This window comes from Schistocerca cancellata, chromosome 4 (assembly GCF_023864275.1).
Source record: "Schistocerca cancellata isolate TAMUIC-IGC-003103 chromosome 4, iqSchCanc2.1, whole genome shotgun sequence".
Classification (NCBI taxonomy): domain Eukaryota; kingdom Metazoa; phylum Arthropoda; class Insecta; order Orthoptera; family Acrididae; genus Schistocerca; species Schistocerca cancellata.
The window spans coordinates 731,936,214-731,955,785 of NC_064629.1; the positions used below are offsets into that span (position 1 = coordinate 731,936,214).

At 37.3% G+C, this 19,572-nt stretch overlaps 1 protein-coding gene across 1 annotated transcript in view; it reads right to left on the reverse strand.

Annotated features, from left to right (window-relative positions):
* Positions 1 to 18,767, reverse strand: part of LOC126183830 (ceramide-1-phosphate transfer protein) — a 34,724-nt gene extending 15,957 nt beyond the window's left edge. Inside the window, exons 1-2 of the mRNA XM_049926087.1 lie at positions 18,450 to 18,767; positions 17,822 to 18,033 (exon numbers count right to left, since the gene is read on the reverse strand). Of these exons, the coding sequence (XP_049782044.1) occupies positions 17,822 to 18,033; positions 18,450 to 18,586 (349 nt within the window). The 5' untranslated portion in view covers positions 18,587 to 18,767. The remainder of the gene's footprint in view (positions 1 to 17,821; positions 18,034 to 18,449) is intronic.
* Between the last annotated feature and the right edge of the window lie 805 nt (positions 18,768 to 19,572).

Genomic DNA, 19,572 nt, shown 5'->3' on the forward strand with positions numbered 1-19,572 from the left:
TTATCATCCAAGTTTCACTTCATACATGGCTACACTCCATACAAATACTTTCAGAAAAGACATCCTGACACTTAAATCTATACTCGATGTTAACAAATTTCTCTTCTTCGGAAATGCTTTCCTTGCCATTGCCAGGCTACATTTTATATCTCCTCTACTCCGACCGTCCTCAGTTATCTTGCTCCCCACATAGCAAAACTCATTTACTACTTCAAGCGTCTCATTTCCTAATCTAATACCCTCAGCATCACCCGATTTAATTCGACTACATTCCATTATCCTTGTTTTGCTTTTGTTGAAGTTCATCTTATATCCTCCTTTCAAGACACTGTCCATTTCGTTCAGCTACTCTTGCAGGTCCTGTGCTGTCTCTGACAGAATTACAATGTCATCGGCGAACCTCAAAGTTTTTATTTCTTCTCCATGGATTTTAATTCCTACTACGAATTTTTCTTTTGTTACCTTTACCGCTTACTCAATATGCAGATTGAATAACATCGGGGAGAGGCTACAACCCTGTCTCACGCCCTTACCAACCACTGCTTCCCTTTCATGTCCCTCGACTCTTATAACTGCCATCTGGTTTCTGTACAAATTGTAAATAGCCTTTCGCTCCCTGTATTTTACCCCTGTCACCTTCAGAATTTGAAAGAGAGTATTACAGTCAACATTGTCAAAAGCTTTCTCTAAGTCTACAAATGCTAGAAACGTAGGTTTGCCTTTCCTTAATCTATCTTCCAAGATAAGTCGTAGGGTCAGTATTGCCTCACGTGTTCTAATATTTCTACAGAATCCAAACTCATCTTCCCCGAGGTCTGCTTCTATGAGTTTTTCCATTTGTCTGTAAAGAATTCGCGTTAGTATTTTGCAGCCGTAACTTATTAAACTAATAGTTCGGTAATTTTCACATCTGTCTACACCTGCTTCCTTTGGGATTGGAATTATTATAATCTTCTTGAAGTCTGAGGGTATTTTGCCTGTATCATGCACCTTGCTCACCAGATGGTAGAGTTTTGTCAGGGCTGGCTCTCCCAAGGCTGCCAGTAGTTCTAATGGAATGTTGTCTACTCCCGGGGCCGTGTTTCGACTTAGATCTTTCAGTGCTCTGTCAAACTCTTCATGCAGTATCATATCTCCCATTTCATCTTCATCCTCTTCCATTTCCATAATATTGTCCTCAAGAACATCGCCCTTGTATAGACCCTCTATATAATCCTTCCACCTTTCTGCTTTCCCTTCTTTGCTTAGAACTGGGTTTACATCTGAGCTCTTGATATTCATGCAAGTGGTTCTCTTTTCTCCAAAGGTCTCTTTAATTTTCCTGTAGGCAGTATCTATCTTACCCTAGAGATATACACCTCTACATCATTACATTTGTCCTCTAGCCATCCCCGCTTAGCCATTTTGCACTTCCTGTTGATCTCATTTTTGAGACGTTTGTATTCCTTCTTGCCTGTTTCAATTACTGCATTTTTATATTTCCTCCCTACATCAATTAAATTCAGTATCTCTTCTGTTACCCAAGGATTTCTATTAGCCCTTGTCTTTTTACCTACTTGATCCTCAGCTGCCTTCACTATTTCATCTCTCAAAGCTACCCATTCTTCTTCTACTGTATTTCTTTCCCCTATTCTTGTCAATCGTTCCCTAATGCTCTCCCTGAAACTCTCTACAACCTCTGGTTCTGTCAGTTTATCCAGGTCCCATCTCCTTAAATTCCCACATTTTTGAAGTTTCTTCAGTTTTAGTCTACAGCTCATAACCAATAGATTGTGGTCAGAGTCCACATCTGCCCCTGGAAATGTTTTACAATTTAAAACCAGGTTCCTAAATCTCTGTCTTACCATTATATAATCTATCTGAAACCTGTCAGTATTTCTAGGCTTCTTCCATGTATACAACCTTCTTTTATGATTCTTGAACCAAGTGTTAGCTATGATTAAGTTATGCTCCGTGCAAAATTCTACCAGGCGGCTTCCTCTTTCATTCCTTACCCCCATTCCATATTCACCTACTATGTTTCCTTCTCTTCCTTTTCCTACTATCGAATTAAAGTCACCCATGACTATTAAATTTTCATTTCCCTTCACTATCTGAATAATTACTTTTATCTCATCATACATTTCATCAATCTCTTCACAATCTGCGGAGCTAGTCGGCATATAAACTTGTACTACTGTGGTAGGCGTGGGCTTCGTATCTATCTTGGCCACAATAATGCGTTCGCTATGCTGTTTGTAGTAGCTTACCCGCATTCCTACTTTTTTATTAATTATTAAACCTACTACTGCATTACCCCAATTTGATTTTGTATTTATAACCCCGTATTCACATGAGCAGAAGTCTTGTTCCTCCTGCCACCGAAATTCACTAATTCCCACTATATATAACTTTAACCTATCCATTTCCCTTTTCAAATTTTCTAACCTACCTGCCCGATTAAGGGATCTGACATTCCACACTCCGACCCATAAAACTCCAGTTTTCTTTCTCCTGATAACAACGGTCTCCTGAGTAGTCCCCACCCGGGGATCTGAATGAGGGACTATTTAACCTCCGGAATATTTTACCCAAGCGAACGCCATCATCATTTAACCATACAGTAAAGCTGAATGCCCTCGGGAAAAATTACGGTTGTAGTTTCCCCTTGCTTTCAGCCATTCGCAATACCAGCACAGCAAGGCCGTTTTGGTTAGTGTCACAAGGCCAGATCTGTCAATCATCCAGACTGTTGCCCCTGCAATTACTGAAAAGGCTGCTGCCCCTCTTCAGGAACCACACGTTTGTCTGGCCTCTCAACAGATACCCCTCCATTGTGGTTGCACCTACGGTACGGCTATCTGTATCGTTGAGGCATGCAAGCCTCCCCACCAACGGCAAGATCATGGGGGGTTATTTCAAATATAATATAGGATTTATGCTGTAGTAGGTTATTGATGTCAACATCAATGTAGTTGGGATGCAAAAAGAGGGATAGAGGGGAGGGGTGGATGGGGGGGGGGGGGGGGTTGGTTCGTGATTAGCTGTTTTGAGCTAATAAGTCTTTGAAATGAAGGAAAAATTTGTTACTCAATTCAATCTGGTCACTGAGTAGGTAGTCAGATGCTGTATGTGTGTCAATAAAAATTTCAGTTTCCTCAAGAAGTTAAAGTTTCATGCCTTTGTTTGGAGTTACATTCACCCAGTAAAAAAACAAACAAAAACCCTCAAAACAACATTTTACATCAAGGGATAAAATTTTATAATAAATTACCAAAGGAAATGAAAAATTTATTAAAATACGTCTGTTTAAAAGGCAGCTAAAACATTATTTCTAAGTAACGTGTACACCATCATAAACTATTACTTAGAGGACTTACGAGTAGTGGGTAGCAATGAAAGGGAGTAGCTAAAACACCTTGTCACATTTCAATAAATTATGATTACTTACTGCTTCCACAAGGAAAGTATGTCAAGATGTAAAATGCGTGATAGTATTCTCTGCTGACTCAGTTTTTCAGGACTGAAGAGCATAGTTTAATATGGTGGTAACGGAATCTGCAGTTGATTTCAGGAGCACAGCAGCATCTTCACAGTCCAGAAGTCATCAATGGGTGTCCTTAGTATGTGCAGCAATGAAGAGCACTACTATATTTCATATTAAAAGTTACCAGAAACAGTCCACAGTCATCAGTGGGTGTCATTAGTGTGTGCGACAGTCAAGAAAAAAAAACTACGCTCAGCAGTCGTGGCGCAACATGCAGCAAACGATCAAGGAATGTTACGCCGTCAAGTTTTGTATGAAACTATGAAAATTGGGTACAGAAACGTTGGATATGTGTCGGCAAGCCTATGGCGACAATTGCCTGTCAAAAGCCCAGGTTATCACGTGGACAAAAAGGTTTTTTTTAAAGAGTGCTGGGACAGTGTTGATGATGAGGACCAACTCCGGACGCCCGTCAACCAACTAAACTGATGAAAACAGCCTCCGTGTGCTTGTTTTACTGAACACCGACCATCGGATGAGTGGCAGGATGATAGCAGTTGACCTCAGACTTGTTAAAATGACAGTTCACACCACCATCACCACAGAATTGTCGATGAGGAAGACCTCCCCCAAGATGGTCCCAAAGATTTTGTCAGACGCTCAATAGCAAGCACATGTGGACACCTGCCAAGACAATCTCCAGAGCCTTGAAGCTGATCTGGAATTTTTAGATAACATTATCACTGGAGGCAAAACCTGGGTGTTTCAGTTCAACCCGGAGACAAAGAGCACACCGCAGCTTCCCCATGTCCAAAAAAGGCTCACATGAGCAAATCGAAGGTTAAAGCCATGCTGACTGTGTTTTTCGATGTGAGGTGTGTGGTTCATCACGAGTTTGTGCCACAAGGCCAAACTGTTAATGGCGCATCATGACAACACGCCAAGTCACACCTGCTTCATGGTGGCCAGCTACGTGACCAAGAAACGGATTCCAACAATTCCCCAGTCCCCCTACAGTCCCGATGTGACCCCACCAGACTTTTTGTTCCCAGAACTAAAAATTTACTATAAAGGAAACAGTCATGGGACCCTGGAGCAGGTCCAAGCCGCCACGACAAGGGCTTTGAAGGCCAACCTGGACTCAGTGTGCGTGGAAGTGTTTGAAGTGCGGAAATCTCGCATGCAGCGGGTTGTTGACTCTCAAGGGTCACACATTGAAAAGTACTAAGTGGTTGTAGCATCATTTACAATAAATTTTGATTCACAAGCTCAGTCTCGTTACCTTTTACACAAACTCTGTACTTAACAGTTCAAGTAGTAATTTACAGGACAGTCAGTGAAGACAGGTTATGTATGTCTCACTTTACAATGCATTGTTAATTTTTGACACAGTGACCACTACCATTAAAAAAGTTGCTTATTCCAGAATTATATTCACACCAATATCTGACACAATCACTTCAACTGATTGCTACATGTGTCTGCACGTTATTCTATCACTGAATGCTCACAAGCAGCAGCTGAAAAACTAAAATGAGTTCTCATCACACTTCATGATGAGTGCTGCCCACATTGCTGAAACAAATATGTAATTTAAAGCAGTTCCCCTTTTTCTTGTCCTAATCAAATGAGCTTGCCAGTGAAGAGTTCAATTTCAGTTTGTTTACTTGAAGTCAGTCACCAATACTCTTCTCCTATTTTGGAAATACTTCACTTTCTCTATCTTATATTCCCTGAATGGCTGTTGCAGTTCCTTTTTAATAAGTTCATGCTTTCAAGCACAAATCTTGTTAGTTGGTACATGTGTTTAAAATGTCAGTGCAAAGAGAACCCTCCTTGTCAAACATAGGCGTACATAAAGTTCACAGAGTAAAGCTTCGATTAGCTAGTTTTTGAGCTAAAACAATTATTTGTGCCTGAATGAAGTTGCCCCAAAATACTACCTCACATGGCATCAAGAAATTTAAGTACATAAGTAAACATTTTTTAGTGGCATAATAGTTGCTGAATGTGACTGCCATTGTAATCATGAGGTTCAACTCATGCAAGAGATCATGAATTTGTGCCTTCCACAACAGCTTCCCATCTACTATCAGTTCCAGGAATTTGATGTTTATGTATTCACTAATTGTGCCAACATTGAAAGACAGCTGCATGTCATTTAGATTTGCATGGAAAAAGCTGAAGTACTGCATTTAATAGCAATTAAGAGTAAGTCTAATAGATGACAACTACAAGCTGGAGTATCTGAGTCAGATGGTAGCTCAGTTTCTGTGTTGTAGAAGTTTAAAGCAATCATCTGCTGCCCATTACTTGGATACGATTATTTTTTAATAAGGCAAAGTTACTTGGGTAGTTATGCAGGGGACCTACAGTTTAACATGGACCCCAAGCCACAGAGCAACTTAGAATTTTCCACATAAACAAAGTACTGCCAGAGATGAAAAAAGTAGTATGTAACAGGGAAATATCCCAGTACTGACAAAGATTGAACCCCATACCTTTGAATTTCTAGTCTTACACTTACCCAGTTGGTCCCAAGCTACAATTTTCATCAAAAACTTTGATTATTTTGTGAAACGAGGAATATTGTAAAAGTAAAGTCATCCTCATAGCAGAGTTTTGTTTGAACACCACAGAGCTTCATTAGGCATGGTATTACAGGAGGTTGCATGTCCTTGCCTCCCACAGACATATGAACTAAGCTATCCAGCTAGATATAGGAGGCCTACACAGTTAAACATGGACTCCCAGTCATGGCACAACTTGGAATTTTTCATGGCAAGTAACCTAGTACGCTATTCTTATAATCAAACTGTGAATTTCTTAATAAGATGTGCTCCAAGAAATAGGCAACTACATTACAGTATATCTGTTTAAGCTCTGCAAACCAGTCCCAATGGGCTATTCAGTATTGACGTGCCATATCTCATCATGTGGCAAAAGTGTCAATCAAATAGGATATAGGGTTAACATACCATTCTCCTGGACACTGTCAGTTTTCCAAACCTTCAATCCACCAAGTCCCACTTCAGTAGCTCCTCAGCTGACACTGTGAAGCTTAGCCCACCCCATTCTAGTCTTCATTTCATGCCAAGGAAAAATCTCTGGCAATAATGGGAACCGAACCCAACTCCTCTGTATTGCAGTCAGACACGCTGCCCACTTAGCTACAGAAGCAGACACACTTTTGCAAATTGCCTTAAAAATAAACAAAAATTCAGGAGGCAGTATTACTGGTGTGCAGTTATCATCATCATCAACTTTTTCCACCCTCTCTTGTGGCGCGGCCACACCACAGAATATTTCAAGTTGCCTGGGAAATAAGTTTCCTGAAAAGATGTTCTATATGTAACTGAGTATGCCATTAATGTAGACTGGACAATCTTTAATATCACACCTGTTATCTATCTAGATCAAACATCTTTACACTTCCAAGAATTAACACTTGATAAATTTTTCTTTTAGCTTACAGTAATCTCATTTCATCTTAACTTCAAAAACTGACCTGTTGGAAAATATATGCAACTGGGATTCAGTCCCCCCCCCCCCCCTCCCCAAACAAATAACAAAGAATAAGAAAGACTCATAAAATATTTTGAACATCTCAGTGCCATCTTTAATCCTCTATATCAATGTGTTGAAAAGGGAACTTTTCTGACACACTTTCTTTCCTTTATCTTATGTTGTTTGCATTATCCTCAAATTTATGTGGCATAATCTTGAAGCTCTTACTATTAGTTTCTCTAATAAAATTTATTACGCTCTCTTCTGTAATGAGGCACTGTAAATCTTCTGTAACCTCTGATACAATTTCCATTTTCATTTACACACAGATCTGATACTTTATATCATCCATACTCACTACGTGTGATAACTGGGGTCAAATTTCATGTTAAAGGAAAAAGTCAATATGAATGGACTGTGTTTATCATTTAAGCTAGATGAACATCACACATTCCACTAACAATGATTCTTCAAGAGCTGAATCAGAAAACTTACTTTAAAAGCATTACAGTACTTAAATTTCTTTAATATCTCTGTGTACTCCTCATTTCTTACTTAACATCTTCTGACAATAATATTAGTGCGTCATGGTGTGGTAACCCAACTTCTACACCACACCCATCCACAATATATCAATGATAATACGCTTCTAACCAGCTACAGACAAAATTAAAATGTCATCTACAGCTGTAGTGTTGCTCTCCTGTACTCTTCGTAACAAAATCATAGTTGACAGTAAATTAAGAAAGGGGACATTCTATTTCCTTTTTTTTCTGTGCAATGTCCCATTAAGCCAATATTTACATCTGTAAATACAAGGACTGCCCAGAAATTAATGCACTACATTTTTTTTTCACAGCCAAAAACAATGCTACAAATGTGAAATGATACATATGTATTATTAGAAGTCTCCTGAGTGAGCGCGCCAAATTTCCGTCACTTCCAACAGATAGTGCAGCTGCAGGAGTTTCAAAATGACGTCTGTAGGTGATGTACATTACAAGCAATGTGCTGTCACTGAATTTCTCACTACAGAGAAAGAAACTGTGGGGAATATTCCCAAACACTTGTGTAAAGTCTATGGAGCATCTGCTGTTGACAGAAATACAGTTAGTCACTGGGCATTGAGGGTGAGGTCATCATCAGAAGGTGGTTCGGTAGAGCTCCATGATTTGCAGCAGTCGGGGAGACCATCCATGGCTGTCACATCTTACACAACTGACCTAGTCCCCTCGGACTTCCACTTGTTGGGGCCATTAAATGCCCTTGTTTAGCTCTGGAGGAAGGCCATAGAACGGGATGGAGATTACATGGAAAAATATAATGGGCGTAGATAAAATTCCATTATTTCATGTGAGTAATTCTCATTACCTTTAATAAAGAACTGTTGAAGAAAAAAAAGTGGTGCATTACTTTCTGGGCAACCCTCTTAGTATTCTATTAATGTTCTTCTTGTATGGAAAGTTGACCCCGATTGAAGTTTAAATGGAAGCTAGAATTTGGGAGATTCTTACATAATTAAAGACTTTACTTCAATAAATTCAGGTCGCATTGTGCAGCATTGTAACACTTGTTTCTGAAATAATTTGGTAACATCACTCTGTCTGAATGGGATCTTCTGTTTGGTATCAATGGTATCTCGTCCTATTTACAAATAATAGATGGAGAATAGATTCTCTATTAAGTATACACACAGGCAGCACCTCACATTCTTTTCACCTCAAAAACACAACCTAGGTCTTTGTGAATTGACTTAACATTGCACTCCTGTAACAACCTGGTAAACCATCTGTAATGCTATATGATCTGATTTTTCTACAACCACTGGATTAAGTTCAGTTACAGAGAGCTCACATATTTAGAGATACTTTTAGCTAAAAATAAGGCCACACCTTGTAAAAAGATCATCTACTGACTGTTTGTGACAGTAACAGCTGAATGTGGGCCACGCCCACCATTACAACTGTCAACACCAAACATATATCAACTCGCTTCACAGTGCTGCTGTTGATGTGTGGAATCAGGAGACGTAATTTACCAAAGTAACATAGATGTCATGGTTATAACAAGCTATTTCTATCAGATCACAGACACTCATGATCTAGGTAATATACCAAGTTGCATTCTGAACAAACTAAACATTAGTTTACACATTTAGTCTGTTTATCATATCCACAAAACACTTAACTTTACACTCCCATTTTCTCTCAGAATATATATATCAATCACTGAGATGAGATGGAATAATAAGTAAATGGCAACCTGACATGAATCTATGTCATATGTTGGGCATTAATTGAAAGCACTTTCTGTTATTATTCTGATAAAATGTACAGTCAATATCAATGAAATAGGGATACTTGATTGCTGCACTCATTTTAAATTTGTTAGCCAGCAAACCCAATGCTACGATTAATCATAATGGACCTTTTGAGCACATTTATCAGCCATCACACAAGTATATGTTGCTAAATAATACATTTTGATAATACATCTTGTTTATGCCTCTACTCAAAATGCAAGAATTTCCAATGTTGATATACATGCATAAAAAAAAAAAACTAAACAAGATGCAACTCTGAACATTTATTTCAGCATGCACTCAGGAAATAAAAGACAACAAGGGAAAGATGAATTTATGAACAATGAACAATGTTTATAAAATATATTTTATTACATGGTCTCCCTCGTAAACATAAAGTTGGATGAAGGTAATCTGTTGTATTGTGGATTTCGTAACTGTGATATTCAGTCCTGGAACATGAAGATCCCGCAAGTGCTATTTTGCCCTGCATAGTTAATACTAAAATTGGAAAGAAGGAATTTTCACCAATGCAGTAATGGAGCTGTTTTATTGCCAGGGTCCACTTCACACTAATTAAAAAAAAACACACACACACACACACACACACACACACACACACACAGATTTTTTCCAGAATGCGCAACTACTAACAAAATATGTGGAAACCAAATGTTTCAGGACAGATGTCTGAACCTAATGAATTGACATCACCCAGGAATGAGAGGATTCTTTTGACTATGTATGTGCAGCTACAATTCTCAGATGATCCAAATGAAGACCAGTTTATCATATTACAATCCAAGCAATTATTCATCAAGGCATTATCCAAAACCCAGTCTAACAAAAGCAAGTTAGAGAACTCCATGCTTAGTGAGGAGATGTCATCTGATGACAACTATATTGCAGAGGGTGTGAATCTACATAAACATATGCAGGTTATTGTCAGGTATACGGAAAAATGAAGAACATATCTCACCTCTAATGAATAGGAGAATGTGCAACACTGAGTTTTGACTTAATTGTTCAATCTTCCCAACACACTTTAGTATCTTACCCATAAACAAGCAAGCTTCCAAAGAACACCAAGCTGCTGGAATACATCAGATGATCGTGCACTTGCCTGAGAATACCCATGTCAAAATGTAAAAGTTTTAACATGGTGCTCAAGTCTGCACAGTATTTGACAGTTGACATAACATTAAAACAAAGCAATTAACAAAACATTTTGCTAGTAAACATCCTCTTTTGTTTTCTTTGTATTCTCAGAACATTGTGAAAGCTAGACTATATGAAATGCAACCTTATTTATAATATATTTGCTAGAAAGGTATCAAACACATTTCAATGCTTATATGTTGGTTATCTACAAAGGAAAGTATGAAAGAAACACATGTGTATGAAATTTGTCATTTAGTAGGCCATGAAAACTTTGTGTTTACACAACTAACCCTGCATTTTATAAAGATATAACCACTTAAAAGCACAGGAGCAAGCAAGAACAACTTGTACTTTAAGACCTGGGAGCCACACTGGTGTCATATTTTACAATGCACTGCCCACATGCTTAAAGTGATTAAAGAAGGAAATGGGCTTTAGAGCAATGTTGAAAACAATCATACTTCAAAAGCATTTCTACAAAGTAAGCGAATATGTCAGTTTACAGAAACATGTCTGGAAAGTAAGTAACACATAAAAAAAACTTGCAAAAACATTTTAAAACCAAAATTAATTAATTTATTTTTATATGAAAGGTCATTTCTTAAACTATTTTTTCTGTATAGTTTCCACCACTGTTCAGATATTTATCACAGAAAGAAACCGACTTTTCTGTGGCCTCTTCATAGGAAGATGCCGCCAGTGAAGACATCCGCCTCTGAACATGTTTTTTTGCATTCATCAGTGTAGTGTGAACACTGAGAAAATTTTGGTGTGCAATTCAAAACAAAAGGCACGGAATGATCAGACAAGGCATCACGTTGCTTAATGGCAACACATGTCCCCAGTCTGCTGGTGTCACTCAAAACCCTACTCAACAATTCAGTTGAGAGCAGTCTGACCACCCGTCATACAGGTTCAATCTGATACCTTCTGACTACTGCTTGTTCTTGAAGGATGATTTTGAAAGGAGGCACTTTGACAGAGTTAATGATGCAAAAAATGGCATTTAACAGTTGCTGTCTTCAGTCATGGCATCTTTCTATGAAGAGAGCATACGAAAGCTGCTTTCCCACTTCGACAAATGTTTCAATAATGGTGGCAACTATACAGAAAAATAGTTTAAGAAATGTTCTTTCTTGTAAAAATAAATTTTGGTCTGATATAGATGTTTTCATGAGGGGTTTTTTCTTCTTCTTCTTTTTTTTCGAAAACAGTATTTACTTTCCAGACATGCCTCATATTATGCCCTTGTTTATTGTTTGTTAGCTTCATGTTCCATGTACCTCTTGTGCAATAAATTGTAACAAGAGGGAACTAGTCTCTTATTCACCCCCCCCCCCCCCCCCAAAAAAAGAGTATAGATTTAAGTTAGTAATTCCTACTCATCACTTTTACATATTACAATCACAGAAAATCTTCTACAGAGTAGGAGTTACCAAAGAGAAACTTTTTCAGTTTGTTATCAAATTTTACTCTGATGTCTGCCAGACATCTTACATCACAGGATAAGTGCTCAAAACTTTTTGGTTGCAGCACTGTGCACCCTTTCTGTAAAGGTAACATTAATGTAGTGTAATGAATGTATTTTTTTTTTCTTTTTGCATTGAATTATGTACGCCATTGTTCCTTTGGAGCTGCAGTGGATTATTTACAACAAATTCTGTGAGAGAATAAATATACTGTGAAACAATAATCGAAATGCCTACTCCTTAAACAGATGTCTACAAGATGACCATGGGTGAACATAAAATATTATTCGCACAGCACATTTTTTAAGCAACGAAGTCTGCCTTTCTTAAAGATGAGTTACACAGAACACTATTCTATATTACATTATTGAATGAAAATACACAAAATATACCAACTTACTGAGTTTTCTCTCTCCAAGATTTTCAATCATCCTAAGTTCAAATATGGCTGAACTAAATTGTTTTAGGAGTTCCAAAATGTGCTTTTTCCTGTTTAAATTCTCATCAATATGAAACACCTAAGATTGTTGAAGTTTCCACCCATTTATTATTTCCTCACTGTGTGTTACATTTATCATTGTTGCAGTACCCCTAGACGTGTAGAATGGAATATGTTATGTCTTTTTTAAAACTGAGGGTGAGACTATTCACAGAAAACATGTCAGTGATACTGTTAAGAACACTGTTTACTATCTTCTCTAGCTCTTTGCATGGTTGGATTGAATAAATTACTAGTGTTACCCGCAAAAAGAAATAATTATGCTTGGTGTATATTGGATGAATGGTCATTTACATATGCGGGGAATGATATGTGGAGGGAACGACGTATAGAGAGTGTGTCCTTGAGCATATTTTTAATTATACAACATGGTAACTATCTTGTTATGTGTGTATTTGCACAAGACTGTCTCTGCTATTGGTTTTCTGTTTCAGATGGAATGCAATACAGCACCTCAGTGATGGGAATCAGTCACATGAACAGCTGTGAAGGCAGTAGTGTTGGCACATGTTTGTGTGATTATATTTTTCAGAAGTGTCATATAACAAGTGATAGAGGATAAAAGATCATTGTGCAAGGGTTTTGCAACGCAGGATCATGTTGTGGTAGTGGGCGGAGCATGAAACAGTATTGCCACGGATCAGGGCAACAATATTGAGTATGACCTGGTAGAAATAACATCTGCAATGAATCATGTAAGTGCTGACATGGTTCCTGCTTTCAGGCAATATGATTGGCACCAACTGAACAGCTATTTCAAGAGTGTCAACATGGAGCTCGATCAGCTGCTCCAGGTGACTACTTTGCCAGGCATAGGTTTAGTTCCTGTTTATGCTATTGATAGGTGGGACTTCACAGGACATGGCCTGCTTCTTAGTAGGAAAGGGAGGGGTACTGGCTGAGATGATAGCTTCAACAATGAATGAAATTACACTTAATGAGAAGCTCAGACAGGCGGGCACTAGAGATGTTAAAATATCACAAGATTCTCATAAAAGTACATTAAAAAATAATGTCAGTATATCACAACAATCTCATAAAAGTACAGTGAAAAATATTTTTAATACTGCATCAGAATAACAGGGGATTAAAAAACAAAGTAGATGAACTTCTTGTTTATTTAGAAATTTAGAAACTGATTATGGAATAGATTTACTATGCCTGTCTGAACATCATATGGAAATGGTAGATGTTGGTGGATATCAACTTTCAGCACATGTATGTAGAGACATTATAGAGAGAGGAGGAGATACCATACATAGATAATTTTTTCATAGACCAAGATAAATTTAATCAAATACAAACTTTTCCTGTTAAGAATGGTCTGTCTGATCATGATGCACAGGTAATTACAGTGTGTGAGATAGATCCATATAGTAATGCAAAAGAGTCCTCCAAAATAGTGTAATCAATTATGATATAATAATTGCAATTTTAGGGAAAGACTGCAACAGTTAGATTAGGATGTGGTGTACAGTGAACCTGATGCTAATTTAAAATTTAATCAATTTCATGATACCTTTGTGAGTATACTCGAAAACAGTTTCCCTACGAAAACAGTGAAACATAATTGTAAGAAACCATCTAAAAAGCCATGACTTACTAAAGGGATAAAAATATCTTATAAACAGAAAAGGGAAATATATCTTATGGCTAGAAGGAGTTATAAAAACTACTGCACTGTATAAACAAAAGTTATTAAAAAGTCCAGAAGTATGTGCATTACATCTCACATTAGTGCCTCTGATAATAAAATTAAATCAATTTGGAATATTGTTAAAATGGAAACAGGGCAACCGAGAGCACAGGAAGACTGTATTTCTATCAAATTCAATGAAAAGTTTGTTAACAAAGAGTCAGAAGTTGAAAATATTTTTAATAATTTTTTGAAGTGCTGCAGAGAAAATAGGATCCAGCTATTCATTAGAAAATGCAATGTTGTATATGGAAGAGGCAACAGCCATGCAAATTGTTACAACTGAATTTCAACCCACCTCTCCTACTGAAATTATGAAAATAATAAATTCATTCAAAAGTAAAAGATCGCATGGAATTGATGGCATTTGCACAACAGAGTACTTAAAGCATGTTCCTAAGAGATACACAAGATTCTCAGCCATATATGTAATAGCTCACCGAAACAGGGCATTTTCCCAGATAGATTGAAATATGCTAGCTTGAAATATGCTACTGTTAAACCATTGTGTATAAATAGGGGATATGTCTGATGCTAACAACTACTGCACAGTCTCACTTCTGACAGCCTTGCCCAAAATTCTTGAAAAACTAATGTATTCAAGAATAACTTCACACATCCGTATTAATGAAGTAATAACAAAACATCAATTTTGTTTTCAGAAAGGCTTTTCAACAGAAAATGGTACATATGCTTTCACTGATAAAATATTAAATGCTCTGAATAAATGAACATTAGCCATTGGGATATTGGGTGATCTCTCAAAGACTTTTGACTGTAAGAATCATGAAATTCTCCTGGATGAGCTTAAGTATTGTGGTATTAGTGGGACAGTGCACAAATTGTTTAATTCACATTTAACTGGAAGAGTGCAGAAGGTTGAAATCAACAGTTCAGACAGTCTGCAAAAATCAGGAGAGTCCTCTAATTGGGGAGGTATCACAAATGGTGTCCCACAGAGTTCAATCTTGGGTCCCTTATTGTCCTTAATATACTGTATATTAATGACTTGTCACTCTATATTCATGAAGATACAAAGCTAGTTCTTTCTGCTGATGATACAAATACAGTAATCACATCCACAACAAACAAGAGTTAGCCAAGGAAATTGTAAATAATGTATTTCAGAAAATTATTAAGTGGTTCTCTACACAAGGACTCTCCTAAATTTTGAGAAAATACAGTACATACAATTCTGTACTGTAAATGGTATAACACCATTGATAAATATAGACTTTGAACAGAAGTCCATTGCTAAGGCAGAATATTCAAATCTCAGTGTGTGCATTGATGAGAAATTGTATTGGAAGAAACACCCTGATGCTCTGCTGAAAAGGTTAGGTTCAGCTACTTCTGCTATTAGGGTTATTACAAATTTTGGTGATAAACATATCAGTATACTAGCCTACTATATAGCTTTTCATTCACTGTTTTCTTATAGCATATTTTGAGGTAACTCATCATTAAGAGAAAAAGTATTCATTGCACAAAAGCGTATAATCACAATTATAGCTGGAGCCCACACAAGATCACCTTGCAGACATTTATTTAAGAAACTAGGGATATTCACAGTACCTTTCCAATACATATATTGACTTATGAAATTTGGTATTACTAACCCATACAAGTTCAAAGTAACAGCAAAGTGCACAGCTACAACACTAGATGAACATATGATCTTCACTATTCTGATTAAATTTGACTTTGGCACAGAAAGGGGTGAATTATGCTCCCACAAAAATCTTTGGTCATTTGTCAGCATTAAAAGTCTGACAGATAGCCAACCAGCAATTAAAAACAAATTAAAAGAATTTCTGAATGACAACTCCTCCTACTCAATAGATGAATTTTTAGAAGTACGGTAACTGCAAAATTCTTGTGGTTGATGTTAACAAATTGTAGGCTTCAGATAAGTGTGGTTTTCTCACAAGTTAATATACTGAGCAAGGCAGCGCAGTGTTAAGACACTGAACACACATTTGGAAGGAATGGGGTTCGAACCCCCAACCTGCCATTTCAACTTTATTTTCCATGTTTACTACCAAGCAAGGGAGAATGCTGGGATGGTTTATTTGAAAAGGCCATGGCCGACATTCTGCCCCACCCTTGCCTAACTCAACCAAAGTTTCTATATGTTCTATATGCATATATAAATCAAACCAGTAACATATTTGACTTGTCCTGTACCACTGTGTTGAATGGTTAATGGACAAATAAGTAAATGAACAAAATAAAGTTTGAAAAGTCTAAACAGTACTAACAACTACAAACTGATGTAAACTGGCTGCATCAACCAAACATGCAGTACCAGTTCTTGACTTTGACCTGTGATGTAACTACGTTGTGATGTCATGTTGGCACAGCGTATTTGAAATGGATCGTGCTTGAAGTGGGCATGTTCAAGTATGTAATGTCACTCTCTAGTGTGAAATGTTAATGTTTCTAACTTGTTTTTGTGTGATGTTACTGAGTAATTGGACAGTTTGACTGCCCTTTGGTAAGAATCATGTTGGCAGTGTGTGTAGTGGCTTGTTAGTACACAGTTCACGAGCAGGTCACTGTGTGCCACAGTGTGTGATGACATGTTCACAACTATTTAACTCTTACAGCTGTTTAATTGCAAATTATGTAAATTGCCACATTTATGTTGATGTTATGAGACTGAACAAAGATGCAGTGTCTCGAATCTGGGATGTGGAATTCTCAGTGAGGCAACACTGGGGCATTCCATTTGGAGCTGTGCCTGTGCACAGTTTACAATAAAATCTTCTTCCATTTCACACACCAATCCTCTCGATGATACTGAAACAGCAAACATTCTGAGGTGTATCCGACACTCTTCAGTGCTGAGGATGGCAAGTTTTAGCATTTTTTCCTGAGTTCTGGACTTACTGCCTCTGACATAATACCTGTAGTGAGAGAACCATTTTGTGACTACAGTTACACAGAAGGAAAATTAAGAGTTTAATGATTAACTACCAAGTAGGTAGGCATAGAGGTACATCAAATTAGGGAAGAAAATCAAATGTTTCCTTTTCAAAGTAACTACTTCAGAATCTGTCTAACATAGTTTAGGGAAACAGGAAAAACCTTATCTGGATGGCAGGCTGTGGATTTAAACCACCATCTTCCCATATGCGAGTCCACTGTCTTACTTAATGTTTTACTTTATTCAGCAAGAAGTTGGAGCTATGCATTTCCACTACAGCATTCAATACAGTGGAGCAGGCCTAATTCAAAACTTGGAGAAGGACACCAGATTCATTATGTCCGTCAGTATTGGAAACAAATGACAATGTGAATTACTATTGTGGTTGTTGGTTCACTATTACAGAGTAGGAATAAAATACCTTAAGATGTTTGAATGTTTTCTCTGCACTTAAAGGTATTTTTGGGTTTTTTTTTCATTTGGATTCTGATTTGATCCTTGTGTAGAACTTGGGAACACAATCTGTTTATAAGCATGTTCGGATTTGAAAGGTTATGGATACCACATTTATGACTAATTTATGATTGTTATTGGAGTCAAAATATTTTTCCAGTTGGTTGATTATGAAAACTTTATATGGTGTTGGACTGGTATTAATAGTTACTGTGAGCTTGTGGACTGTTGGCGTATAACAGTACAGAAAGTAATATTTACAGTCAGCAATAAGTAAATATTGTTGTTGTGGTCAAAAAAGTATTACATGGCATTTGCTAACAGAAGCCATTTACATACCTAAACCACGGTGAAGGCGTAAAAACGTTCTGCTTCCTGACACGTATTTGGAATTATTCAAAAGTCCAGATGATTTTTCATACAGTATCATAGTTTTTAAAGAAACAAAGTTACTGCTCTCTTTTTCTGCTCTAAATTGCTGTAATATTTCAATTTTATTTTCTACATCACTTGAAACAAAACTGAACACAGAACCCAAAAGATGGAAGAATCTGAAAAAAATAAACATTACTTGAACTTACAGTTAAAGCCATATCAAAAATTTGAGAGTTAGTATAGTAAAGGAAGATAAATCATTACACTACTACAAGAAGTTATGTTCTCTGCATAAGGCACGTCGTAATTGGACTACTGATGTTCAGCAGATAGAGTCGGCTTTATTAAATGTACTTGCTTGCAGCACTAAAACTTTAGTCTAATTGACGTAATGTAATACGTCAATGGAAAGTAATCTTTTCTTCTCAGGTTAAAACCAAAAGGATGTTTAGGCTTACATGTTCAGGATATTTAATATAGCAACTGGTGAACTTGTTGCAGATTTTCATGAGACTTCTTACACACGTGACTAGCAACTCAAACTTTAAACGGACAACCCATACACATACAGATTTACGAAAAAACAACTCACTTCAGGAGCTCCTTGTAAGCAACTATATAACTGTCCAATTGAACGTCGTCATCTTCAATAAGTGAATTTTTCAAGGCATCGCGGACAATCACTAAATTGAATTTAGAATCGGCATCGCTCTTTCCTGCAGCTGCCATCGTCAATTCAAACACGAAACCGTAGGCACGGATACAATCAGCACGATAATAGAAATTTTATCTCAGTACTTCACATCTCAAGGCTACTGAATTTAAGATAAAAAGTAACCTAGCCATGCCGTAGTTTACAAACACAAGCTACTGACAAGTGACAGCTACTGACTCCGACAACGCAAAGATAATTAACTCAACACCTGCAGACATCCTGCAGAACACTACCACATGTTAGATAGTGACACTACTGTCTAGCTTCTTATGCGCAACTAAAGCTCCAGGAAACCAAGGAAGCGAGGTGTGCAGTGGGTAGCACACTCGACTCGGAATTGGAAGGACGACGGTTCAAACCTGCGTCCGGCCATACTCACTTAAGTTTTATGTGATTTCCCAAAATCGCTTTAAGGAAATGGCAGGATGGATCCTTTGAAAGACCACAGCCGACTTCCTTCCCTATTCCGCTGAAACCAGTGACCCTCCCTCAAACCAACTAACAAAGCGAACAAGCTAGGCGGGAAACACGATTTTCAGTGAAGGCTATATGAAGTTTATAGCAGTCTACTATATTGTATAAACACTGAAATAATATGCAAATACAATGAAATTAAATGCGTTTACAAAATCGTCTTTCAAATATTCGTCCTTTGCTGGTGACAGCAGGTAATTCCAAAATCGTGCTAAACAAAGTCATTTTTTGCATATCACCGACACTCGAGATACTAACGATTTTTTTTACTGTTTTTCGTTATGACTGTTGTAGAAAATGCAACTTTTAAGAATAAAAACAAAACACACAGCACTGTGCTACAGAGAACAAACCAAAAATTCAAGTTCTTCAAAAGAAATAACTTTTCCCTCTTGCATCACATATCTCAGTACCTTTCCATTAATTTTTGTACACATATATTTTTCTCCATATCTTGGCAGTGTACCATGTGCCACACTGTATACTCACTGGTTCTTCTATCTGTGGAAGTCAAGCATTGTGAAAC